This window comes from Diaphorina citri, unplaced genomic scaffold (assembly GCF_000475195.1).
Source record: "Diaphorina citri unplaced genomic scaffold, Diaci psyllid genome assembly version 1.1 scaffold371, whole genome shotgun sequence".
NCBI classification, from domain to species: domain Eukaryota; kingdom Metazoa; phylum Arthropoda; class Insecta; order Hemiptera; family Psyllidae; genus Diaphorina; species Diaphorina citri.
The window spans coordinates 64,897-91,552 of record NW_007377806.1 but is presented as its reverse complement, the minus strand read 5'-3'; the positions used below and the strand labels follow the sequence as shown (position 1 = coordinate 91,552).

At 38.1% G+C, this 26,656-nt stretch overlaps 2 protein-coding genes across 3 annotated transcripts in view; one reads left to right on the top strand and one right to left on the bottom strand.

Moving 5' to 3' along the window:
* Positions 1 to 19,385, bottom strand: part of LOC103508137 (putative uncharacterized protein DDB_G0271606) — a 29,293-nt gene extending 9,908 nt beyond the window's left edge. The window contains exons 1-5 of the mRNA XM_026822825.1: positions 19,106 to 19,385; positions 6,775 to 7,005; positions 6,136 to 6,172; positions 5,400 to 5,880; positions 5,046 to 5,220 (exon numbers count right to left, since the gene is read on the bottom strand). Coding sequence (XP_026678626.1) covers positions 5,046 to 5,220; positions 5,400 to 5,880; positions 6,136 to 6,172; positions 6,775 to 7,005; positions 19,106 to 19,385 — 1,204 coding nt within the window. The remainder of the gene's footprint in view (positions 1 to 5,045; positions 5,221 to 5,399; positions 5,881 to 6,135; positions 6,173 to 6,774; positions 7,006 to 19,105) is intronic.
* A 1,560-nt stretch (positions 19,386 to 20,945) lies between these two features.
* LOC103508135 lies at positions 20,946 to 25,802 on the top strand. Of its 2 annotated transcripts, XM_026822828.1 has the most exons (3): positions 20,946 to 21,156; positions 21,521 to 22,096; positions 25,354 to 25,802. In XM_026822828.1, exons 2-3 carry the CDS (start codon positions 21,640 to 21,642, stop codon positions 25,731 to 25,733), a joined length of 837 nt encoding a protein of 278 aa, XP_026678629.1. In that variant the 5' UTR covers positions 20,946 to 21,156; positions 21,521 to 21,639; the 3' UTR covers positions 25,734 to 25,802. The 2 variants fall into 2 exon arrangements, with proteins under 2 accessions (XP_026678629.1, XP_008470892.1); XM_008472670.3 differs by lacking the exon at positions 20,946 to 21,156 and having other exon boundaries at positions 21,293 to 22,096.
* Positions 25,803 to 26,656: the final 854 nt, after the last annotated feature.

Genomic DNA, 26,656 nt, shown 5'->3' with positions numbered 1-26,656 from the left:
GTGAGTCAGTTACACAAGGGGCTGTATATATTTTAGATAAACCTACAGAATACAGGGTAGGACAAAAATCTTAACATTGAAAATCATCTTGAGCTTATTTAGCTTTAAAAAAAATAATAAATATAAAAAAAATACAGGATGTGATAAAACCAGGTACCTACCTACATAGATCGTACAGGGTGGGGTGATAAAAGCATTAGCTATCTCTAACTACACATCTCAGCTAGAGATCCAGAGATGTGTAAAGGATCCAGAGATGTGTAGAGGCATGCACAATTAAGAAGAGAAGGCATAGCAGCAGGAGAAGGAAGGCGAGAGATGAAAGAGGAGAAAACGACGAAAGAAGGAGGAGAAGAAGAAGAGAAGGAGGAGGATATGGAGGAGACATAATTTCCACCGTTTTCTGATAAAACTCGGAAAATATTTTCAGTGATAATTCTGCACAATTAAGAGGAGAAGGAATAGCAGCAGGAGAAGGAAGGAGAGATGAAAGAGGAGAAAACGACGGAAGAAGGAGGAGAAGAAGACGAAGAAGGAGGATATGGAGGAGACATAATTTCCACCGTTTTCTGATCAAACTCGGAAAATATTTTCAGTGATAATTTTTAAAAAATAACTTTTCCTCACCTCCGCTCTCCCTTCCTCCTTTTCGCCTGAGGAAGTAAAGGAGAAGACTAAGGGGAGAGAAAGCAAAGAGAAACCCGAGGGAAGGACAAAGAGAGGGAGATGATCGCCTGAGGAAGTAAAGGAGAAGACTAAGGGGAGAGAAAGCAAAGAGAAACCCGAGGGAAGGACAAAGAGAGGGAGATGAAAAGGGAGATAAGAAAGGGAAATCAGAGGGGGAGAGAAAGAGGGGATTTCTAATGGAAAAAACAGCAAATATTATTTTCCATTCCATAAAAAAAGGGAGAGGAAAAATGAGAAAATATTATGGAGAAAAGGAAAGTTCACTCTTCGAAAGAATAAAGAAAAAGAAACTGGCGGCTTTTTCTTTTTACCATCAAACCTCTTCTTTTTCGTCCCGAATGCGAAGAAAGAAGGAAGACGGGATAGGAGAAAGCTGTGAACGAACCCTATGTGTTCAGGATAAAATTCGCAACCTGGAATCAAACCCATGACCTAGCGCTTATAGGGCTGACACGGAAAATATTATGGAGAAAAGGAAAGTTCACTCTTCGAAAGAATAAAGAAAAAGAAACTGGCGGCTTTTTCTTTTTACCATCAAACCTCTCTCTTCTTTTTCGTCCCGAATGCGAAGAAAGAAGGAAGACCGCATAGGAGAAAGCTGTGAACGAACCTTATGTGATTAGGATGAAATTCGCAACCTGGAATCAAACCCGTGACCTAGCGCTTATAGGGCTGACACGATAGCGAGTCTCCAAGCTAGTTAGCCTAGTTAGGCTGGCAATTTGAATTTATTTATTTCGTTATTTCTCTAAAAACCACTTGACAGGAAAAAAACATCTCCTAGGCAAATTTAGCCATTTAACCTCTGAGAGGAGATGATTCTTCTTCTCAGAGGAAAAATGAGAAAATATTATGGAGAAAAGGAAAGTTCACTCTTCGAAAGAATAAAGAAAAAGAAACTGGCGGCTTTTTCTTTTTTACCATCAAACCTCTTCTTTTTCGTCCCGAATGCGAAGAAAGAAGGAAGACCGCATAGGAGAAAGCTGTGAACGAACCTTATGTGTTCAGGATGAAATTCGCAACCTGGAATCAAACCCGTGACCTAGCGCTTCTAGGGAGGGCTGACACGGTAGCGAGTCTCCAAGCTAGTTAGCCTAGTTAGGCTGGTAATTTGAATTTATTTATTTCGTTATTTCTCTAAAAACCACTTGACAGGGGGGAAAAAAAACATCTCCTAGGGCAAATTTAGCCATTTAACCTCTGAGAGGAGATGATTCTTCTTCTCCTTCTTCCTCTTCATTAATTGTAGGACTAAGTACTGACCAAATAAGACTGAAAAGTCCCATAATGACGTCATGATAGACACAGCCACACAGAACTAAATAAACAAATTATGTCCCTACCTCTCTAAAACCTAATCCAAATTATATCATAGAAAGTTTAGTGGAAAAAGTGAAACACCATTTTGAAACCCTGATGGAAGATTATGTAATCCACCCAGGGTTCCACTGTTTTGAGGACCTGGTATAGCATTGTTTAGAAGTCCGTTCCCATTATTGTTTTGAAGACCCGGTCCAATATTATTAAATCCACCCAAGGATCCACTGCTTTGAGGGTGTTGATGCGCAAAGGTGTTTGGGGAGGACATTCCATTTTGAGACATAGCACCACCATTTTGAATATTTCTCTAAAAACCACTTGACAGGAAAAAAACATCTCCTAGGCAAATTTAGCCATTTAACCTCTGAGAGGAGATGATTCTTCTTCTTCTTTTTCTTCTTCTTCTTCTTCTTCTTCTTCTTCTTCTTCCTCTTCATTAATTGTAGGACTAAGGACTGACCAAATAGGACTGAAAAGTCCCATAATGACGTCATGATAGACACAACCACACAGAACCAAATAAACAAATTATGTCCCTACCTCTCTATACCAACCTAATCCAAATTAAATCAGAGAAAGTTTAGTGGAAAAAAGTGAAACGAAAAGTAAAAGATAAAACTTTTTGCCGTCCGCTTCTCCTTCTTCCTCTTCATTAATTGTAGGACTAAGGACTGACCAAATAGGACTGAAAAGTCCCATAATGACGTCATGATAGACACAGCCACACAGAACTAAATAAACAAATTATGTTCCTACCTCTCTATACCTAATCCAAATTATATCAGAGAAAGTTTAGTGGAAAAAGTGAATCGAAAAGTAAAAGATAAAACTTTTTGCCGTCCATTTTCTGAGGTTTCAACTGAAAAGTTGACCATATTTTCCTGGTGAAAAGTTTGGGGGCCCCAGGGCCTGTTACAGGGGCATCATTCGGTCTCATTCGTCCAGGCCTCGGGCTCCTCAGGGGATTTAATTTAGCTGAAACTATCTAGTTTTAAGTTCAGGTTGAACGTGTTTCGCCATGGAAAATTGAACAGAACTCGAGATCGGCTTAGATTTCGGCAAAACCCAGGGCCTGTTACAGGGGCATCATTCGGTCTCATTCGTCCAGGCCTCGGGCTCCTCAGGGGATTTAATTTAGCTGAAACTATCTAGGTACTATCTAGTTCTAAGTTCAGGTTGAACGTGTTTCGCCATGGAAAATTGAACAGAACTCGAGATCGCGGCTTAGATTTCGCCAAATTTCTGGATTGTTGAGAAACAATGTTTCTGATGAAACTGTTGCTGGTGGGTACTGTTTTTGTACATATAGGCTTAAGGATTCTTATTTGTGAAATATTTTTATTTGAGGGGCCCAATTTGTTCGAGTAGTCTCGAGGCTAGGCCCTGAGCTCCCCTAAATAACTTATAACTTGTGGATATGGAACTTCTACGGCTACACGAAACTTCTATGGGTATACGGAACTTCTATGGGTGTTTCTTGGAGCGTGGTAGGTAGAGTCTCATTTAATTAACTAAAAGCTCAGAATATACTTTGTTTGAAAAAAGATTGGAATTTGAGATAGAAACACCTGTAGAATGGGGAAAGTGACCTTATAGTCTAATAGAGGCCCTGATGGGCGAAAATTCGATTTTATTTACCGTGTTGAACTGTTTTTTTTTTTTTCCAAATTCCATCAAAATCGGTCCAGCTTTTCCTGAGTTTTGGCACGAAAACATGAGACAGAGCCAAAGGTAGGTATATTGCACTTGAACGATTTTTTTATTATTATTATTACTTTTTTTGAGGTTGACAGAAGGTTCCCTCTACTGCCAAGGTCTTATCGTCCCCAAAGCGAAGAGAGAATAAAGACAGGATAAAGCCAGCCGTTCCGAGAACGAACCCTAACTATTTGAGTTTTGAGATACAATCCAAACTAACTAGGCTGGCTACGTACGGACAAACGGAAAACGAAACGAAAAGGCTAAGGGCTTTGTACAGGTAACATACATTTTACTATCGATTACGTTATATGATACTAGGGGAGAGAGAGAGATATATAGCACGTGGGATAAAATCCGCCCCGGGCGGGAATCGAACCCGCGGCCTAGCGCTTACAAGGCAGACGCTCTACCAACTAAGCTAACTAGGCTGGCTCAGGGGTTTTAATTTAGCTGAAACTATCTACTATCTAGTCCTAAGTTCAGGTTGAACGTGTTTTGCCATGGAAAATTGAACAGAACTCGAGATCGGCTTAGATTTCGCCAAATTTCTGGATTGTTTTGTTTTTGTTTTTCATTGTAAGGTAACCTCGAGTATCTTTCAGCCTTTTTATTTAGATCTTTGTTCAAAAGTTCCAAATCATTACCTTCAGAAGTTTCTCTTTTTTGACGCATTAATTTCTTTTCCCTAAAGATATCTTGGTTTTTCTGATTACGGTGAATAGAATCAACAGATTGTTTTCTTGGAGGGTTTTCTTGTTCAAGACAATCCATAAAATTAGTCATGAGATTAATTTGGTCTTTTGTTTTTATTTTTGCAAAATTTTCAAACACTTCTTCATTTTCTTCTTCGGGTTTATAATATTTTTCATGAGCAGGAGCTGCTCTTTTATACCTAATATGCTTGCTTTGATTCTCTTGTTTGAGGTTGTCAATAAAATTTGTTATTAAACTGTTCTGGTCTTCCGTCTTTATTTTTGCAAAATGTTCAAACACTTCTTCATTTTCTTCTTCAGGTTTATAATATTTTTCGTAAGTAGGAGCTGCCCTTTTATACCTAAGATGCTTGTTATTTCTCTGTAGTTCTTGAGATTCTTGTTTCAGATTGTCAATGAAATTTGTTATTAAACTGTTTTGGTCTTCAGATTTTATTTTTGCAAAATGTTCAAACACTTCTTCATTTGCTTCCTCCGGTTTATAATGTTTTTCGTATGCGGGAGCTGCCCTTTTATATCTAAAATGCTTGTTATTTCTCTGTAGCTCCTGAGGTTCTTGTTTGAGGTTGTCAATAAAATTTGTTATTAAACTGTTTTGGTCTTCCGTCTTTATTTTTGCAAAACTATTAATTTTGCCATCATCAAATTTCAATTCTTTCTTTGCATAATCGAATATATCTTGTCCAAGAATACTTTTTATGAAGTTATCGACTTCTTGATTTCCTTTTTGTTTTTGCTGTCCCTGTGGATCTGATTGTTGTTGCTGTTGCTGCTGCTGTAATATTTGTTGTGCTGGTTGGTTAACACCTTGCTGCTGTTCTTGTTGATTAGCTTGTTGCTGCTTCAATATTTCCTGCATCTGTTGATCCTGCTGTTTTGCTCCAGTCAAATCATTAAAGTTAGAAATTCCATTATATGATTTATCTGCTGTTTTTTGGAAACAATTATCCTGAATATTTCGATCTTTCCCAACATTTGGTTAACACCTTGCTGCTGTTCTTGTTGATTAGCTTGTTGCTGCTTCAATATTTCCTGCATCTGTTGATCCTGCTGTTTTGCTCCAGTAAAATCATTAAAGTTAGAAATTCCATTATAGGATTTATCTACTGTTTTTTGGAAACAATTATCCTGAATATTTCGATCTTTCCCAACATTCTGATTATAACCCATTTGATTTTGTCTAAATTGATTTTGTTGAAACATTTGAAATAAACTTGATTCTGGGTTCCCCATGTTATTGTTATTACTTCCCCTGGGAGGAACCATTCCATTGAATATACCATTTGAATATGATCCCATTTGGGGAGCAGGTCCAAAATTTTGTCCATTCAGGGAACCACTGCTTGCGCCGCTTGGTGATAACTGGTTTGGTATAAAATTTGGTGCAGATAGAGCATTATGAGACATTAAAGCTCCTCCATTTTGAAACCCTGATCCAAGATTATGTAATCCACCCAGGGTTCCAGAACTTGATTCTGGGTCCCCAATGTTATTGCTATTACTTCCCCTGGGAGGAACCATTCCATTGAATATACCATTTGAATATGATCCCATTTGGAGAGCAGGTCCAAAATTTTGCCCATTCAGAGATCCACTACTTGCGCCGCTTGGTGATAACTGGTTTGGTATAAAATTTGGAGCAGATAGAGCGTTATGAGACATAAAAGCTCCGCCATTTTGAAACCCTGATCCAAGATTATGTAATCCACCGAGGGTTCCAGCACTGTTTTGAGGACCTGGTATAGCATTGTTTAGAAGTTAGTCGTCCTTCCCTTCTGTGGCATAGCTCGATGTTTCTCTTACAATGTTACTAAAATAAGAAGAGAATAAGTCTTCACTTGACTAAATGAAACGAATTTATTGATGGAAAAGAGTCAACCCCGCTTTGTGATAACTGGTTTGGTATAAAATTTGGTGCAGATAGAGCGTTATGAGACATAAATGCTCCACCATTTTGAAACCCTGATCCAAGATTATGTAATCCACCCAGGGTTCCACTGCTGCATCATGAGATGTTGAAACATGTTGACTCTTTTCCATCAATAAATTCGTTTTATTTAGTCAAGTGAAGACTTATTCTCTTCTTATGTTAGTATAAATTAGTACTTGACATGGTATCCCGTTTTCAAAGTTTATCTTACAATGTTGGAAATTTTGATCTACTTACTGGATGATGATTCTGTTTATTAGTCGCTTCCGACTTTCCCACTACTCCACTACTCTCCAATGTACCAAACAGCAAATGCAGATAGAGCGTTATGAGACATAAATGCTCCACCATTTTGAAACCCTGATGGAAGATTATGTAATCCACCCAGGGTTCCACTATTTTGAGGACCTGGTATAGCATTATTTAGAAGTCCGTTTCCATTATTCAGGGAACCACTGTTTGCCCCGCTTTGTGATAACTGGTTTGGTATAAAATTTGGTGCAGATAGAGCGTTATGAGACATAAATGCTCCACCATTTTGAAACCCTGATGGAAGATTATGTAATCCACCCAGGGTTCCACTGTTTGGACCTGGTATAGCATTGTTTAGAAGTCCGTTCCCATTATTGTTTTGACCCGGTCCATTATTATTAAATCCAGTATAGCTTTCGGTTAGTCATAAAAATGGCGGCTCATTTGTAGTGTGCTTTATATGTTTTTCGATTTATTTTTCTTCCTCATTTTTATTCTAAATAAGCATCGTATTAAATCTTGAACCCAATTTATTTCTTGAAAAGAAAAACACAAGACTAGATAGGTAGTAAAAATAATAAACATTTTGTTTTTTTTTTTTAATTTATTTATTTCAAGAAAATTTGCTATAGGTATTCATGGCAGACCAATAATTATTAATAATAAAAAAAATAATAAAATATCAAAATGAATAGAAAAACACACAGTTCAAGTTCCTAAACTACCTATATTTCAGATCAAGGTTCTTTAAAAGTATCCATTTCTGGAGGAGCAGTAGGATCCTTGTTGAAGGGAGGCATAGTTGAATAGGCGAATAGCCTCGGACTCTCCTCGTTATATCTATCTTCAAAATCCAAGTATGCATTAAATATTTTACTTCGAAGTATTTTACTGAATTCAGCAAAATCTTTTTCTATTTCGTATTCCCGATTCATGTAGCCTTGTAGTTGTCCCAAAGTTGGTTCAGTAAATCCCCTGTCTATTATGTTCATTGTCCTTTGATAAAGTTTGACTAGCTTTGGCAATTTCAACATCATTATGAAATAATACTCTTCTAGATTTGTTTTTGATACGTATTTGAAATGACGAAAAACTTGCGGCAGTACTTCCTTAGGATTTTCAGGTACATCGAATGATCTGACAGTCCAACCATTGGCCCTGTAAGCTCTCCTAAATGCTTTTGCATAAACAGTTTCCCTAAAAGTCTCGAAATCTTTTAAGATTTCTGGAAATATTTCATTGTAAGGTAACCTCGAGTATCTTTCAGCCTTTTTATTTAGATCTTTGTTCAAAAGTTCCAAATCATTACCTTCAGAAGTTTCTCTTTTTTGACGCATTAATTTCTTTTCCCTAAAGATATCTTGGTTTTTCTGATTACGGTGAATAGAATTGAGAGTGATTTGGGATTGATAACAAAGATGATCTGATAATCAATATAATCAAGTACATGGTTTGTTTTTAAACAAACAAATTGACACGTTCAATGCCATGGCCTTCTTAGGGTGCTGATTAACGTCCAGAAATTAAATCGCAATCAAGACTGCAACACACTGGCGCAATATTTGACGTTGACATTGGTTTTTTCGGACACGGAAAGTAACATACAGGCAAATAGATTGCTTAAGCTAGGTATGTTCTAAAATTGAACATAAACGCTAAGCTTTAGTGTAAAGTAGTTTTCGGGATCAATTTTTACCAGGGGCGAACTTTATCCTAAACAGATAAGGTTCGTTCTCGGAACTGCTTTCTCCCATCCTGTCCTCCTCTCTTCGATTTCGGGACGATAAGACCTTCTTGTTACAGGTCCCTCTGTCAAAAATCTTCTCTTTTTATTACTTTTAAAATCTACTGGATCGGAAGGTAGGTACATGTTGAAGACTTTACTTTCAGAGATGTTCCATTTTAAATGAATATGAGGGTATCAGTACTGCTTTATTTTTCAGCTTAACTCGATACACAAAAAGCCCACTGTAAGACTTAGATGTAGGGCAAACAGCCCCAAAAGATGGGTCAAGCTTAGGGCAAACAGCCCCAAAGCATGGGGCATACGAATAAAGAGGGACCAAGCTTATACGAATCTACTGCTTTATTTAGAATGTTAGCTTAGGAGCCCAGTGCGCTAAATCACCAAAGTATGGAAAAGTATCTTACAAGTGTAATAGCCAATGGAAAAGCAGAATTTTGGGTTTGGACGAATCATATTGAAATGTGGAATTGTAAATACTTTTCCATACTTTGGTGATTTAGGGCACAGGATGTAATAACCGCCATTGCATTTGAAGAGCAAGGACCTCAATTTAATACAGTTGAGATTGTCAATGAAATTTGTTATTAAACTGTTTTGGTCTTCAGATTTTATTTTTGCAAAATGTTCAAACACTTCTTCATTTTCTTTCTCCGGTTTATAATATTTTTCGTATGCGGGAGCTGCCCTTTTATACCTAAGATGCTTGTTATTTCTCTGTAGTTCTTGAGATTCTTGTTTGAGATTGTCAATGAAATTTGTTATTAAACTGTTTTGGTCTTCAGATTTTATTTTTGCAAAATGTTCAAACACTTCTTCATTTTCTTCCTCCGGTTTATAATATTTTTCGTATGCGGGAGCTGCCCTTTTATACCTAAGATGCTTGTTATTTCTCTGTAGTTCTTGAGATTCTTGTTTGAGATTGTCAATGAAATTTGTTATTAAACTGTTTTGGTCTTCAGATTTTATTTTTGCAAAATGTTCAAACACTTCTTCATTTTCTTCCTCCGTTTTATAATATTTTTCGTATGCGGGAGCTGCCCTTTTATATCTAAGATGCTTGTTATTTCTCTGTGGCTCTTGAGGTTCTAGTTTGAGATTGTCAATAAAATTTGTTATCAAAGTATTTTGGTCTTCAGATTTTATTTTTGCAAATTTTTCAATCACGTCTTCATAATGTTCATCAGGTTTATAATATTGTTCGCGATGAATCGCTTCACGTTTGGATCTAATATTATTTTTTGTACTTGTCTCTATCGTTTTATTCGTCCCGTTATCCTCATCTGATGCTGGTTTCCGTCCAAAATTAATCCAATCTCGTAATCCTACTTCTATGTCTTCATAAATATGCGTGCGTCGTGTCGTTTTCTCATTTGTGTCAAAACTTTCGTCAATTATTACTCCTCGTTTTACCCTTCCATACATTTCATCCCTTTTTCTTTCTTCTTCGGCTTTTTTAACATCCCTAAAGTAAGTTTTTAATTTATTTTCATCAGCTTTAACCCATTCATTTTGTTGGAGGATCTTCTTTTGGACACTCTCAATGGGCTCATCTTGGCGTTTATAAATTTTAAAAGATTTATATTTATCTGTGACTGGATTATTTCCATAGGTGCATGTTATTCCATCATACTTACTGTCCGTACATCTTTTGAATAACGATTCCCTTGGCGTTTATAAATTTTAAAAGATTTATATTTATCTGTGACTGGATTATTTCCATAGGTGCATGTTATTCCATCATACTTACTGTCTGTACATCTTTTGAATAATGATTCTTCAGTCGCAGGGTATTGGTTATTATTAATTTTGCCATCATCAAATTTCAATTCTTTCTTTGCATAATCGAATATATCTTGTCCAAGAATACTTTTTATGAAGTTATCGACATCTTGATTTTCTTTTTGTTTTTGCTGTCCCTGTGGATCTGATTGTTGTTGCTGTTGCTGCTGCCAAGAATACTTTTTATGAAGTTATCGACATCTTGATTTTCTTTTTGTTTTTGCTGTCCCTGTGGATCTGATTGTTGTTGCTGTTGCTGTAATATTTGTTGTGCTGGTTGGTTAACACCTTGCTGCTGTTCTTGTTGATTAGCTTGTTGCTGCTTCAATATTTCCTGCATCTGTTGATCCTGCTGTTTTGCTCCAGTCAAATCATTAAAGTTAGAAATTCCATTATATCTTCTCGATCAACTTGCACAGGGTTTTGTTGACAGCTGATGACATTGACCTCATGGACACCATTACTTTGCTGAACTTTACCGAGACTTTCTGTAGGGACGTTGAGTTTAAAATAAACCGTTCATGACGGTAATAATAATAATAATAATAATAATAATAATAATAAAGTAATAAAACACAACTTTTGTTGACCTTTGAGTACATGTTCTCGGAGATACCTACCTACAAGAGCACAGTGTCCGAGTATTTTCAGACAGAGATTTCAAGGTGAAGATGTAGAGGGATTATGTTTTATTCTGGTCACTTACACTCAGACTGTCTGTCAGTACGCGGTCTGTCAGACCGCGTCCCGTCGGAACGTGTGTGGCGGAAAAAGCTTGAGACCTGAGGTCTGTCAGACCGTCCGAGAGACCTGGGTCGGAAGCTTTTTCTATATCCGCACTGAGAAAAAAACTAGGATGCCAGCAGCTTAATCGGGTGACTGGGGTCCGGCACTCTAATATTGAACTCTATATCGGGAAGCTGGACACTCTACTATAGCATTCCACCAGTCTAAATCAGGGGAAGTACCCCAATAATGGAGTCCTTCCACCCTTAACTTGTGGCACCCTGTCACCATTTTTTTTCTCAGTGCGTTTCGACTGTCTGACGGACCCCAATCACTGCTTCGCCACTGGTTTAGCATTAGTATTTATAGAGGCATCAGCAGCAGAGCAACAGAGTACGGATACCATATAGCTCGTATAATAGCTACCTAGCCCTCTAATATACATCAGCAAAATGTATACGGTACTTATCGTTAAATTCTACAGGGTGGACCTGATGTAATCTGAAGAAAACAAATGGATTGATTTTTTTAATTTTTTTAAGAGGTTTGACAGAGGGAACTGTAACTGCTATGGTCTTATCGTCCCGAAATCGAAGAGAGAAGGAAGACAGGATAGGAGAAAGCCAGCCGTTCCGAAAACGAACATTATCCCATCAGGATAGAATCCGCCCCGGGCGGGAATCGAACCCGCCAAATGGATTGAAATACATAGTTTTATTAGTAGTTGGTCAGACAGAAAATATGACAGTCCAAGTGTGCGGCCACAACGGCGACCATAGACCATGGACCATAGACCATGGACTATAGACCATGGACCATAGACCCTCGCCGAGACCATCGACCATCGTAGGAAAAATACTCAGCTCAATTTCTTGATTTTCTGCAAGGGTCGGTACTACGGTCTTAGGTCAGCCACTCACTATCAGGTACACCTGAGAAGGTCCGCCTGTCAGGTCTACCTGATAGTGAATGGCTGCTCTTAGGCTCCGTTGAGAAGTAGCATGTCGCATGGTTTCACTAGCATGGTTCGTTCTTTTCAGTAGGTACCTAGCATGGTTTGTTTACTCTAGGTATTATGGTCGATGGTCAGTTCTCCCTGCCTCGGTGGTGTAGTGGTCAAGGTGCTGGTAAACAGGAGGGCGTGGGTTCAATCCCAGCCGAGGTATGGAATTTTATCCTCAACATAATTTGAGACTTTGACCACAATAATAGTAGTAGCCTACTGCTGGAGTAAAGGGACTTTTCAGTCCTATGCGAGCAGTATACCTAAATAAGCACTATCATTATTATTATTCTCCCTTGCAGACGCCTAATACTGAAGGCCAAAAGAGCAGCCTTTTCCTAGGCTGATTTAGTGTGGCACCTTCCACCAGTGACACCCTGTACACATCGAGATTCCACGATAGAACACGCAACAATTTAGACTAATGAAAAAATCATTGCAAAGTCCATTAAATAAATTAAGAAACTGCTTTGCTCTCTACATTTCTCTATTTTCTAATAGCGTGGAACAATAAAGAAAAACAAAACAAAGGAAAAGGAACAGGAGAGCAGAAATAGAAAGGAGAAGAGGAGAGGAGTAATGGAAAATTTGAGGAGAAAAGGGGAAGAATTAAGAGAAGGACACAAGGAGGAGAGGAGAAATGGAAGAGGAAGAGGAGAAGGGAATTAAAGGAATTAAGAGGGAGAGAAGAAGAGGTTAAGAAAGGGGAGACGAAGACAATTAGAAGAGGGAAGTAATATGGGGAAGGAGATAGGAAGACAAGGGAAGGAGAAGAGAGGGAGAGAGAGAGAGAGAGAGAGTTAAATTAAAGTGACAATAAGGGAGGAGAGAGATAGAGATAGATATATGTATGTAGACAGAGAGAGAGAGAGAGAGAGAGAGAGAGAGAGAGAGGATGGAAAAAATCGGAGCATAGAGAGAGAAGAAAGAAAGCGATGATTTGAGATAAAAATAGATTTTAAATAGAAAAGGAGTAAAAAAGCAGAAGAGAGAGAGAGAGAGAGAGAGAGAAGAGAGAGAGCGAGGGGAGAGGAAATAGTTCAAAAGACAGAGGGAAAGTCGGTCTAAAGAAGTTATAAAGCGAAATAGATGAGAGATTATGAGGAGAGGAAGGGAGGAGAGAAAGAGGCTCCATGTGATGTCTAGATATCTAAAATTAATACTAAATGGGTTGAAATAGAATTCACTTATATTTTTTTTTTTTTTTTTATGAATTTAAAATTAGATTTTTTCAACATGTTGAATATGTTTATACGAGGTACCTAATAGGTAGGTACCTACCTACCCCATTTACTTTTTCCCCCCATTGAAATACATTACAATACACCCTTCACTTAAACTTCTCTCTCTAACTCTCGCTCTCTCTCTCTTTCTCCTTCCCTCCCTCCCCCTCTCTCTCTTTCTTCATATTTCAGATTCATTTTTATTTTTATTATTACCTACCTACTGTAATACCTACAATTTTATTATTTTGACAGTGTGTGTAAAAAGTTCGTGATGGTGGTGTTCTTCGCACAGTATGTTCCAAACATTTTGTATGAGCGCCGTAAAAAGATTACTTATGCAATGTGCAAGTTCTAAAAAAAAAAATAGTTAATGGGGAAAAAAAGTTAGTCAATCTAGTAAACATTTCAAAAGGCGTAGGTACCTGCTCGTAGGTAGGTACCTGCCTATGCATGATTATTTGTTAAGTAGGTCTAAAAATTAAATATAAAATAATTAAAAAATAAGAATTAAATTAATTATATATACCTACATAGGACTGCGACGGGACTTTATCTCTCACCCTATATCCAGAGAACATGATGAAATTGTATATCTGACATTTAATTTGAACAATTTCAGCCCTAGAGAGTAGAGACCCATGGTATTGAAATTAAGGGCCTAAGGGCAGGGGTTTAAGGGCTTGAAAAGAGGGAATTCTAACGGATAAAGAGAAGTATGTCAAGTTGTCAAGGGCCTACATAATGGGAGGGAGAGTTTCAGGTTTGTACATTTTTTTTACTCCCTCTCAGGAACACAATACCTACATCCTTCTTCTCTCTTCTCCTTCTTCTCCTCTTCCTTAGTTTTTCCTCATCCCATCCTCCTCTCTTATTCCTTCTATTCCTTTTTCCATTTTCTTCCTTCCCATTCTCCTCTTATTCTTCTTCCTTCTTTCTCCTCATCCTCCTCTCTTATTCCTTCTATTCCTTTTTCCATTTTCTTCCTTCCCATTCTCCTCTTATTCTTCTTCCTTCTTTCTCCTCCTCCTTCTGTATTGTACACAATGTACTTCGTGACTTTATTGTACAATATGTATGTTTCCACAAGTCCTCTTCAATAATTTGGTGACTTTTGAGAGAGATAGGCGTAAAAGAAGCATTTTTGGTAAGCCCTCAGATAATAGTAAAAAAACTAGACTTTTGTTGAACTCAAGGAAAAAATTGTCAACCGTGTAGGTAGTTAAATTTAACCAAGACAAAAGGACAGCCTAAAAAGGAGGTCAGCTAATTTCGAACAAATTAAATTTAATCAAAATTAGACAGTTCATTGGTGTTTTATTTCCTCCTTCTGTATACAATACACAATGTACTTCGTGACTTTATTGTACAATAATGTTTCCCCCAAGTCCTCTTCAATAATTTGGTGACTTTTGAGAGAGATAGGCGTAAAAGAAGCATTTTTGGTAAGCCCTCAGATAATAGTAAAAAAACTAGACTTTTGTTGAACTCAAGGAAAAAATTGTCAACTGCGTAGGTAATTAAATTTAACCAAGACAAAAGGACAGCCTAAAAAGGAGGTCAGCAAATTTCGAACAAATTAAATTTAATCAAAATTGAACAGTTTATTTGTGTTTTATTTTATGATTGTTCTAGATGTAAAATTTTGTGCAAATTTCAAAAATGAAAACCGTTTCTTTCTACGACAAGTAGTGAAGAAGAAGAGGAAGAAGAAGAAGAAGAAGAAAAAGAAGAAGAAGAAGAAGAAGAAGAAGAAGAAGAAGAAGAAGAAGAAGAAGAAAGGTTGAATAATCTTCTGATAGTTCAAGTTGGTTCTTCTTTCTTCTTCTTCTTCTCCTCCTCCTCCCTTTTCTTCTTTTCCATTTAAATGAATTTTGTAATTTCAGAAATAATTAGGTACCGATTGCTTTCCTATAGATTAGTGTAATATCGAGGGCATATAATTTTAGGATATGGCAGTTGTTACACTCTATCAAACCCTGAACTGAATTTCAAGAGAAAACTTGGGACCAAAGATGACGTAATGAATATTTAAAAAAACAGAACTAACTGAATAAGCAATAGGTACATACGCTTTTTTTCTCTCCTCCTCCTTCTCTTCTTCTCTCCTTGTCCTTAAATTGAAAAGCACTGGTACCTACCTATTCTATTAGGTTTTGGTACCTCTATTTAAATTTCTGTAATAATTCTTCTTCTCCTCTTCCTCCTTCACTACTATTTCTCCTTCCACTCCTCTTTTTCCTTCTTCCACTATTTTTTCCGCTTTTTTCATCCTGTCACAAGGTCCCTATATTTTTCAGGGCAAAATATAGGTACCTACCTACATACATGCATATGGGAATGATTATTGTTGGAAATGATCCCATATATCTACTGTAGGCCGTTGTCCCTATAATTCTGGACCACCCTGTAGAGGGTATATATAATTTTAGGATAACTAGATTTTCAAACGAGAAAGAGAGAGAGGAGAGAGAGAGAGAGGGAGATGGAAATTGAACATTGAACATCTGTTGCTAATTGGAAAAATGTTAGTGTCAAAAAATATCGTGAAAAAATCATTGAACTGGAAACTGGGGAATTTTTCCAGAGTTCCCCCCCTCCAATTTCGCCCCTCTGAAATTTCCCTCCCTTCTGTACCACTTTCTCCCCTCGACAATAGGAATTATTTTTCCCCCTCTATAGCAAATACCATCCCTCTTATACCACTTTGTCCCCTCTAATATACAGTAATTTCCCCTCCCTCTATAGCAGACATTCTTTCTCCTCCCCTCCCACTATAACAGATATTTTCCAGGCATAATTCCCTTAGGAAGAGGAACAGAGGGGGTGGGAGGGGGTTGAATGGGCACGGGTTCTATTATGGCCACACGTAGACCGTAACCATATAATATAGGGTAGGACAAAACCAGGTACACCGTTACGTGTATGAATACTGTAAAGCTACAGAATACAGGGTAGGACAAAAATCTTTACATTGAAGATCTCATCTTGAGCTTATTTAGCTTTAAAAAAAATACAGGATGTGATAAAACTACATAGGTACCTAGATGTGAAATTGGAAAAAAAAAAAAAAAAATCAGACACGTCAAGTGCGATAAAAAATGTACCTCGGCACCGCTTTCGCTTGACTTCAAGGCACATTCTTTTTACATCCATACCTATCCAAGAACGGTTTTCCGTTCTCGGTCAAAAAATTTCCGCCCTGGTCGCGATTCGAACCAAGCACCTCCAGGTTGAGAGGCAGTGCTCGTGACCAGTCAGCCACACAGGTGGGTACGAGTGTAGGTTAGTGAAATAAATTGACAATAAGACACGAGTAGGTAGAGTAGGTGTAAAGGTAAGAAATAGAGTATAGATGCTTTATGTGTACCTCCTATAAGACAAAGAAGAGGGCAAAAGAAGGTAGGCGTAAGAAATAAGGAAGGAGAGGAGGAAGAAATGAGGTAATATAGGTCAGATAGGGTAAGATATGGAATAATAGAGGTAAAATATGAGGTAATAGGTAATAGAGGTAAAGAAAAGGATTGATGGCAAAATAGTCGCTGTACCTTCACAATATACAGGGTGACCGTATCAAATCTCAAGACATTAGAAAATGGTTCTCCGGGATGGAATCAATTCTTTAGGACCGAATTAGTCAGAGTTGAGGAACTTCTGGGTCACCCTATATTTATAGGAGATGATAACAATAGTGTGGAAAATGACCATGTCCTTCTCTCTCTCTCTCGCTCTAACTAGCTCGCTGTCTCTCTCTCTTTCTCTTACTGTCTCTCTCCCTCTCTCTCTCTCTCTCTCTCTCTCGCTCTCTGGGGCTTATACAATGAGAATCTAAATTGCTTTTCCCCCTCCTTCTCCCACTTGTGTATCTTGCTATTCGTCTGTCCCCTACTATTATCCTCTATCTTTATCACCCTCCTTTTCCTCCCTCTCCCTCCTTTTCCCCTCTCTTCCCTCTCCCCCTATTTTTTGACCCTATCTATCCCTCTTCTTTCTGTCTCTACTTGTTTTCCTCTTCTCTCTCCCTCTCCTATTTTGTGTATCTTTCTAGCCTTCTGTCTACACTTCTCACCCTCTCTCTATCTCACTTCTTTTTTGTCCTCCTACCTACTTTTTTCTCTTGCTACTGTCCCTACTTCCACTTCTTCTTCCCCTTCGTACTTTTTTCTCTCTCCCTTTCTCATTTTCTTCCCTCTCTCCGTCTCCCACTCTGTATCAGGTATCTTATGTCCCCAACTTTTTCTCAATTTCTTTCTCTCCTCTTCCTCCCCTTCTCCTACCTTCTTCTTTAGTTCTTTCTCATTTCTGTTCCTTCCTCCTCATCTTCCTTTTCCCTCTTCCTTTATCGGTCTCTCCCCTCTCCCACTTTGTATATCTTGCTACTCTCATGTCCCTAACTCTCAGACTCCCCACTCTTTTACTCCCTCCTTTATCACAGCGTCCTTTTCATTTTCTTCACCTCTTCTTAATCTTCTTTTTGTGCCATCCTTATTCTCTCTCTTTATCTCTCTCTCTCGCTCTATCTCTCTCTCTCTCTCTCTCTCTTTCTCTCCCTCCCTCTCTCTCTTTCTCTCCCTCTCTCTCTCTTTTTCTTTGCCTTCTCCTCCTTTCTCTTTCTCTCCCTCCCTCTCTTTCTACCCCTTCCCATTCTTTCGAGCTCTATAGTCCTCCCCCTTGTTTTGCTTACCATTCTGTTTATGTTCTTCCTGTCTCTCCATCTCTCTTTCTCCCTCCCTATCTCTTTCTCCCTCCCTTTCTCTCCCTCTCTCTCCCTACCTGTCTTCCTATCAACCTATCCTATGTAAGCCTAATGCCTGGGCCTCTATATTGTGGGTTCAAAGTAAATAAAGAAGGTAAGGAGTATTAGGTGGCTAAGAAACACCTGCTACATGCTATAAGGGCAGTGTGGGACCCTTATCCCACAGGAGCCTATTCCTTCCCGGGATGCTTTTGTACATTGAAAGTTCCACGTGATTTTATTTCTCACTTTTTAGTCCGTCCTAGTACTATTGTAATAATAAAGGAAGCCTTTCATTATTTTCGCCAACCTATTTTTCGCTATGGATATTTAGTCAAGGGTCACAAGTCACTATTTAGCCACGGGTCATTTAATGGATTATCATCAAGCAGCTCACTTACCAAATAAGTACAGTAGGTACCTACTTATCCAATATCCACCTATAATCTTTTTAACTATGTCTGATGGCAGAACCTGAAACAGAAAAAAAAAGACACAAATTAATCAATTAATTAAAATGTTTAAATTACTGTTATTTTGAAGTTCGTGATTTTAGATGATAATAATAATAACACTTTCGAAACATTTTCTAAAGCAGCTGAAGAAGAACACGGGTCATTTAATGGATTATCATCAAGCAGCTCACTTACCAAATAAGTACAGTAGGTACCTACTTATCCAATATCCACCTATAATCATTTTAACTATGTCTGATGGCAGAACCTGAAACAGAAAAATAAAGACACAAATTAATCAATTAAAATGTTTAAATTACTGTTATTTTGAAGGTCGTGATTTTAGATGATAATAATAACACTTTCGAACACATTTTCTAAAGCAGCTGAAGAAGAAGAGGAAGAAGAAGAAGAAGAAGAAGAAGAAGAAGAAGAAGAAGAAGAAGAAAGGGAAAGGTTGAATAATCTTCTGATAGTTCAAGTTGGTTTTTCTTTCTTCTTCTTCTTCTTCTTCTTCTTCTTCTTCTTCTTCTTCTTCTTCTTCTTCTTCTTCTTCTTCTTCTTCTTCCTCCTCCTCCCTTTTCTTCTTTTCCTTTTAAATGAATTTTGTAATTTCAGAAATAATTAGGTACCGATTGCTTTCCTAGATTAATGGGAGAGAGAGGGGGGGGAAGAGAAAGGGAGAGAGAGAGAGAGAGAGAGAGAGAGAGGGAGAGAAATATAAAAACCACGGAAAAACAGAGTACGATGTAAAACAGCATGGGGAAGCAAAAGGTTAAACAAGGACGGAGAGATATTTTTTGGGAGAAAAATAAACGGTAAATATAGGATTAAATCCAGTCAAGGATCCACTGCTTTGAGGGTGTTGATGCGCAAAGGTGTTTGGGGAGGACATTCCATTTTGAGACAACATATCACCACTATTTTGAGGTCCTGGTCCGACATTTTGAAAGAGACCGTTTCCATTATTACTGAACGATGCACTGCCTTGAGGACTTTGCACGAATTGGTTTGGGAAATTGTTGGGATTACTTTGGAAGAGAAACTCATTATTTTGAGGGTATGGTACGAAACCATTGGGATTAGGTTGTACGTAATAGTCCTGGTCCGACATTTTGAAAGAGACCGTTTCCATTATTACTGAACGATGCACTGCCTTGAGGACTTTGCACGAATTGGTTTGGGATATTGTTGGGATTACTTTGGAAGAGAAACTCATTATTTTGAGGGTATGCTACGAAACCATTGGGATTAGGTTGTACGTAACTGGGGGATTCATCTTGAGCGGCTTCTTTCCCTTTATGTTTTTCAATCAGGCTACTTATATTCATTCCAAGTCGGAATATGTCGTTTAGTCTTGAGATTACACCTACCACATTGATCTTGCTTATTTCAGATCTGTTTTGCGCTTGAACTAATATGATATAGTTGGTGAACAAAATAGAAATAATATAGAAAGCTGACGTCATGATTCTCTTCAGGAACTATCTGCTCGATATTTTCAAATCTCTGTCAACCACTCCTATAAACTGACCTGTATGGAAAAAAAAAACAAACAGCCTTTTATTAGGAAAATTATTAGGACCTTACAGAGTAAGGAAAATTATGAGGAATTTATTTAAAACATCGGTGATTTTTTTCAGAGTCGTTTATGATTTTTCAGAGATGGGCAGTATATGAACAGTAAAGTAACATTCAAAGTGATTTAGACAAGAATACTGTCTTTGAATAGTCTCTCTTATATTGGCAATTCCACCTTTTTCTTCATATTATTTTTATTGTTATTTATTTATTTTTAACAATTTCTCTAGAATTACTTATTCTATACAAACCTTGCTCTTTGGATTTTCTTTTCGAAGCGTTTTCCCTTATATTGTCCGCTTTTATTGTGTGTCAAACGTAGCTAAATTGCTGGCTTTAAATCTTCTGTGACTACTGCATCTCCTATTTCTCTGTACAACATCAACAGAGGTTTGTACATTTTAACCTTTTGCGGACAGATTCATGTGTCACATGAAATCATGGTTCCGCCATTATGGTAGGAGAAATATAACTTAAATCTGGTGATACGGTAGGATTCATGTCCAGCATGAAGCTACAGATTTACTCGCTACGGTCGGCTTGATTTTTACAGATAGGAGGCGTTACGGTAGGACGTGCCTAGGAACTTGTGTATCTTTTGCTCCTTTCAAATGCAGACTGAAAAGCCGGTGTTTGTTTATTATGATTCCAAAGCATTCGGAATTATAGTCCGAAGATTTCCGAAGAAGACAAAAAAAACCAGATGTTTCTATCTCAACTAGGAAAAAAAAGAAAATAAATTAAAAGCGAGGGAACAATTTCATGTGTGACATGAAGCCTACCACAAATCGCTTTTCGGAGGTTTCATGTCTCACATGAATCCTACCGTATTTGAAAAAAAAATGTTTTGTTTACGTCTGACTGTAACAACAACGCTTGAGTTTCATGTGGGACATGAATCCTACCGTAAGAGCGATTCTGGTGAAATTGATTCTGTACGCAAAAGGTTAACCTGTGTAACCAGAGTGTTTTATTTGTTTCTCTATTAAAACTTGTCAAATTTGAACTTATGTAACCCGAACAAGTGTAGAATATAACAACAGCTGATTCGATAAGAATTGTTTATGGTTTATTTTCAAGTTTCAAATTTCCTTGTGGCAATTAATATTTTTTAATTAGTTATTTAATAATATTGTGAAAAGGAAACGCGTGATTTTATTCATCACATGTTTACAATTTTAAATCGCGCTATACTTAGATCCTTTATTTGAGTGAAGAGTGTTTTAAGATTTAAAACTTCATTTAAGAAATCAAATTTTCGTCTCACAATTATTGCTCTGTAAATATTAGTGGCAAAGGTAAAGGTATTCGGGGAAAATACAGTACAGAGTGTTTTATTTGTTTCTCTATTAAAACTTGTCAAATTTGAACTTATGTAACCCTAACAAGTGTAGAATATAACAACAGCTGATTTGATAAAAATTGTTTATGGTTTATTTTCAAGTTTCAAATTTCCTTGTGGCAATTAATATTTTTTAATGAGTTATTTAATAATATTGTGAAAAGGAAACGCGTGATTTTATTCATCACATGTTTACAATTTTAAATCACGCTATACTTAGATCCTTTATTTGAGTGAAAAGTGTTTTAAGATTTAAAACTTCATTTAAGAAATCAAATTTTCGTCTGACAATTATTGCTCTGTAAATATTAGTGGCAAAGGAAAAGATATTCGGGGAAAATACAGTTTTTCCAATAATATTTCCCCAACTCATCCATGCAATGGGCTAAAAAGGCCCAGTATACCAACAGTTTAAAAACGCCTCTGTAAGTATGTCCTTGAAAAAATGCTATCGGATTTGAAGCTGTTCGTCCTTTCAATCATAGTGATCCTTGTATATTTCGAGCTTTGGCGTCACATAAAACAAGCTATCCAACAACACAATGATCTTCTCTTCCACAATGCATCTATTCCCACACATGTTCGGCATAAGAGGGAAATTGGCACCGAAGGGAAAGACACGAAAGCCAACAAGTTCTACCTCTTCCAACGGGACAAGCTGAAGGAGAAGTACGCCACCTTCTTTGAAGAACTCCACAAGAGCTTCCTCGACAACAGTTGTGCTCATATGGTGAAAATGACCGACACAGAACGACTGGGTGAAGTTCTCATGACGACGGTACAAAACGAGATTGTCGCGCTCTATCAGCGGGAAAATGAAGAACTAGAGAAAGCGTTTGAACTTGGGGAGCTACCTAGTATATTGAAGAAAGTATATGGTCATGAAAAGGGCATGGCGTCAGGTGAGACAATCAGATGTCATTTGATGTGAAAATAATGACCGCCCCTCAGACTAGGTCTTTCAGTTAGTTGGAGCGTGAGAGGCCGTAAAAGCTTGAGGGTTGGGTCTGTCAGACTGTTTCAGATATTAGGTACGGTCTGAAGCTTTTTACGCCACACACGTTTCGATGGTTCGATACGGTGGTCTGTCAAGTCTGAGCGTGAGTGGCTGACATATCCAATCAATGTCGATTGAAAAGTGAAAACAGAAAGCGTTTGAACTTGGGGAGCTACCTAGTATATTGAAGAAAGTATATGGTCATGAAAAGGGCATGGCGTCAGGTGAGACAATCAGGGGGCCTTTGGAGTGAAAATAATGACCGCCCCTCCGACTAGGTCTGTCAGACATAGACAGTTGGAGTTGGACCGTGTGAGGCGGTAAAAGTTTGAGACTTAGGTCAGATTGTATCAGAGATTCGGTACTGCTTGAAGCTTTTTACGCCACACACGTTTCGATGGTCTGACACCGTTGTCTGTCAGACTGTCTGAGCGTGAGTGGCTGACATATCCAGTCAATGTGGGTTGACTTCGGTAGATTGTGGTGTAAACGCATCTTGTTTTATGCTCCGAAATTTTCTGACCTTCTTCACACTTATGTTGGATATGTCAGAGGATAATGTTGAAGGACATTGTTTCCTGTATATGGACGTGGTACGACAGTTTCCCAATAAGTCCACCTTTAAGAAAGATTGCCATACAATATTTATCGTCTGACATTTGCAACATAAGTGGAGGACTGTGTTAAGCTCCAGAACTTTATGACCTAAAAAATATAGTCCATCCATTTCTCGTTCTATTAATCTTTCATTAAGTTTTCGGGTAACTAACATCTTTCGGCAGGGTCCACACTTATGTTGGATATGTCAGAGGATAATGTTGAAGGACAATGTTTCCTGTATATGGACGTGGTACGACAGTTTCCCAACAAGTCCACCTTTAAGAAAGATTGCCATACAATATTTATCGTCTGACATTTGCAACATAAGTGGAGGACTGTGCTTTAGATATTTCCATTAGATGAAGATGAGACATAGGGGGTATTGGTATAAGTAGGTCCATCGGCTTTAATAAACGCCCTATGTCACGGCGACCTGATTAGATCTTTTGTGACTTTCCCCTACTTATTTCCACTACGTCCGGTGTCCTTTCATCAGGCTTCTGGTTTGATTTACTTTCACAAAACTAATATGGGAGAAGATATAGACGAAATCGACAAGATAAGTGAATGTTTCCAACTTCTTTGCTGAGGTTTTCAGAAAAGACTCTAAAGACTGTCTGAGCAAATATGTTGGAGAATGTCTGATAAAGATCAAAGGAAACCCGAGACAATTTGAGAATAGAAGAGAAGAAGTGGGATAAGATACAGATGGAGAAAATAAAATATATCTAAGTGTAATAGATAGATAGTAGTACCTATATCTAAAAGATAGTACAAGAGTGCTTAAGGATAGAATTAATGAAAGACTTCGATAAAGTACGTATCTAACTAAATCTGATTGAATAGAATATATCGTACCTCATTTACACTGCCAGGATGAGACTGGAAAATCCCTTTAGGACCTTTAGGTTGAACATCTAAATGTGAAAAGATAAGATGATATCAATGATAGACACTGATAAAGTGGTTGTGATAAACATCTAATTCTAAATCTAATTGACATAATAGTTCAAAAGTGCATAGAGAACTAGAGATAATAATGATAAAACTCGAGATAGGAAGAAAAGAGAGAAATGGGATAGAAGAGATATTAGAAACAGTCAAGAAAGTGATATCGAGGATGAGAAGGAAAGAAGAAGAGGAAAACAAGAGAGAAATAGGAGAGAGAGAGAGAGAGAGAGAGAGAGTATAAACGCCCTATGTCACGGCGACCTGATTAGATCTTTTGTGACTTTCCCCTACTTATTTCCACTACGTCCGGTGTCCTTTCATCAGGGTTCTGGTTTGGTTTACTTTCACAAAGAGCCCACTCCGAGGCTTAGGTGTAGGGACAACAGACCCAAAGGATGGTTTAAGCTTATACGAATATCGTTTGGTTCGCAGGTAGCCAAGTAGATCAAAGAGTAAATTACATTCCATCTTATTCAGCACTAAATCCCTTTTCCCTTAAATCCCTTTTAGCTAAATTTCTTTTCAATAATTTCCATCTCTAAATCTATCACAAAAATCCCTCGCCCTAAATTCATTCCGTGAAAATCGTTTTTCAAAGCTTCCTCGTTTCGATCAGCAGGGGGAAGCAAGTCAGCGTTTCCAGACCATGATATTCCCGCGTCAGCACATTTTCTAATTGAGCTACGAGTATTACTCATAAATATCGTGACTTGCTGACTAACTGTTGCTGAATTAGGTTTGTCCAGCCTTCCATGTTCAAGTGTTGGCACAGCTTTGTCATAGAAAAGTTCTCACTTTTACAACTTACTAAGGGAGACGATAATTATTCTTCTTCCCCTTTTCCCGTGTTCAGACTTGATCTGCGTTCCTCGTCAGCCTCTCAATCTGCCTCAGGGTGATTGCTTTTGGGCTGACATTTGGTTTTGGCTACATTTTTTTTTTTTTTTACAATTGGATGCCCGCACTCAAACTTGGCTATTTCTTCAGCAAAGGAAATTTCAGGCTGTGGTATCCTCCCTGTGGTTCCCCAGCCAGACTAAGCCACTACAAAAGAATAATAATAAATTGCCTGCAATTGCCAAAAGACGAGTTTCCACCCAATAATTATTGTCCATCGAAAATAATACCTATTTTAATAATAAATTATGCATTTACGGATGGACTACTGGAATTTTATTATAGGTCCGGTGCCAAAAAGGTTTACCTACAGTATAAAGCACTATTTCACTCCAAATGAATGGTTCCAATACCTATTTAATTGCTCTAAAACTCCAAATAATAGGCAATAATGTACCTACCTGATACTAATAGATATTACCTATGTAATAGAAGTAATCGACTCTTGAGTGGAAGGTAATTACTAGGTTAGGTTAAAGCCGGAGGCGTTCTCTACCACCTAACCCTTCCAGCTCTATTATTATGTGGTCAAAGGCTCGAATAAATGTGGATAAAGTTCCATGCCTCGGCTGGGATTGAACCCGCATCCTTCCAACCTTTTCTGCTGTTCCTCGCTATTATTCTTTTCACAAAGAGCCCACTCCGAGGCTTAGGTGTAGGGACAACAGACCCAAAGGATGGTTTAAGCTTATACGAATCTCGTTTGGTTCGCAGGCGATGTCCCCCTCTTTCACAAAGTCCTCAAGTACCGCTACTTCCGCGCGTTCGACAGGTTTTCCCTCGAGTTCTTCCACTATCTCCCCTTGGTGATCAAGAACGAGATCCGCAACTACTTCATCTTCCATCCGCAGATCGGTTATGACGTCACAGTACACGAACGCGTCCACTATTTGGAGGACAAGGTGGACGAGTGGATACTCCGGTGTGCCAATCACACGCGGATGGGATCCATCCAACAGGATGCGTTCTACGAGAATGAATTCCTGCACGAGATATCGCCGGAGGTGGGAGAACCTCATCTGTTGTACGAGGTGACGGAAATGGACATGGACAACACGGATGTGCCTGCTAACTTTACCCTGATTGCCTATTAGGCTAGCCACTCACTATCAGGTAGACCTGATCAGGAGTCAAGTCTACCTGATAGATTCAGTTCTACTTGTGTGTGTCATCTTGAGCGGCTTCTTTCCCTTTATGTTTTTCAATCAGGCTACTTATATTCATTCCAAGTCGGAATATGTCGTTTAGTCTTGAGATCACACCTACCACATTGATCTTTCTTATTTCAGATCTGTTTTGCGCTTGAACTAATATGATATAAGTAAAGCTTTCCAAGGGATTAATAAGTAGTTAGGTACCTACCCCCTCTCTATTCTCAATTTTATTTACATTATACCAACTCAATATACAATATACCGTACCTTGTACTATCGTACAGAGAACTCTTTTGATTAGGGGGACCTTTTCAGCCGTACCTGTCAGATCTACCTGGTCAATGTTGTCACGTGGTGCAATATTAGACGCATCGATAGTCAATGGCCAATGGCATCATATGGTGCAATGTTAGACCCACCTCTACCTCCCTACTGCTCTCAACTACCCTAAAAATTCTGACCCCATTCATTTCCCCGTGATGAAATTACCGTGCACGCTCTTACAGCTTTCGAATACGTAATTTATAATTTCCCAGTAATTAATACTAGCAACGAGTATGGTACAGTTTCTGTTTGTCTGTTTGTGAGAAGAGAGAAAAACTGTCTTTGTACTTGTAGAGAGGGAGAGAAAGACTTCATATACGGCAAAAAAAAAAAGATGTCTCTCTCTCCCCTATCTCATTCTCTCTCTCAGCTCTTTCTCTCTCTTTCTTTCCCTCTCTCTCTCATTCTTTCTCTTTTATTTTTGAAATTAGTGGGAACCCCAACCCCCCCGGCCTGGCCTCAAATCCCACCTACACCCCCCTCCCTACTAGGTAGTCTTCCAAAATAAAACTTTTATTTTTAATAAAATTTAATCTTTT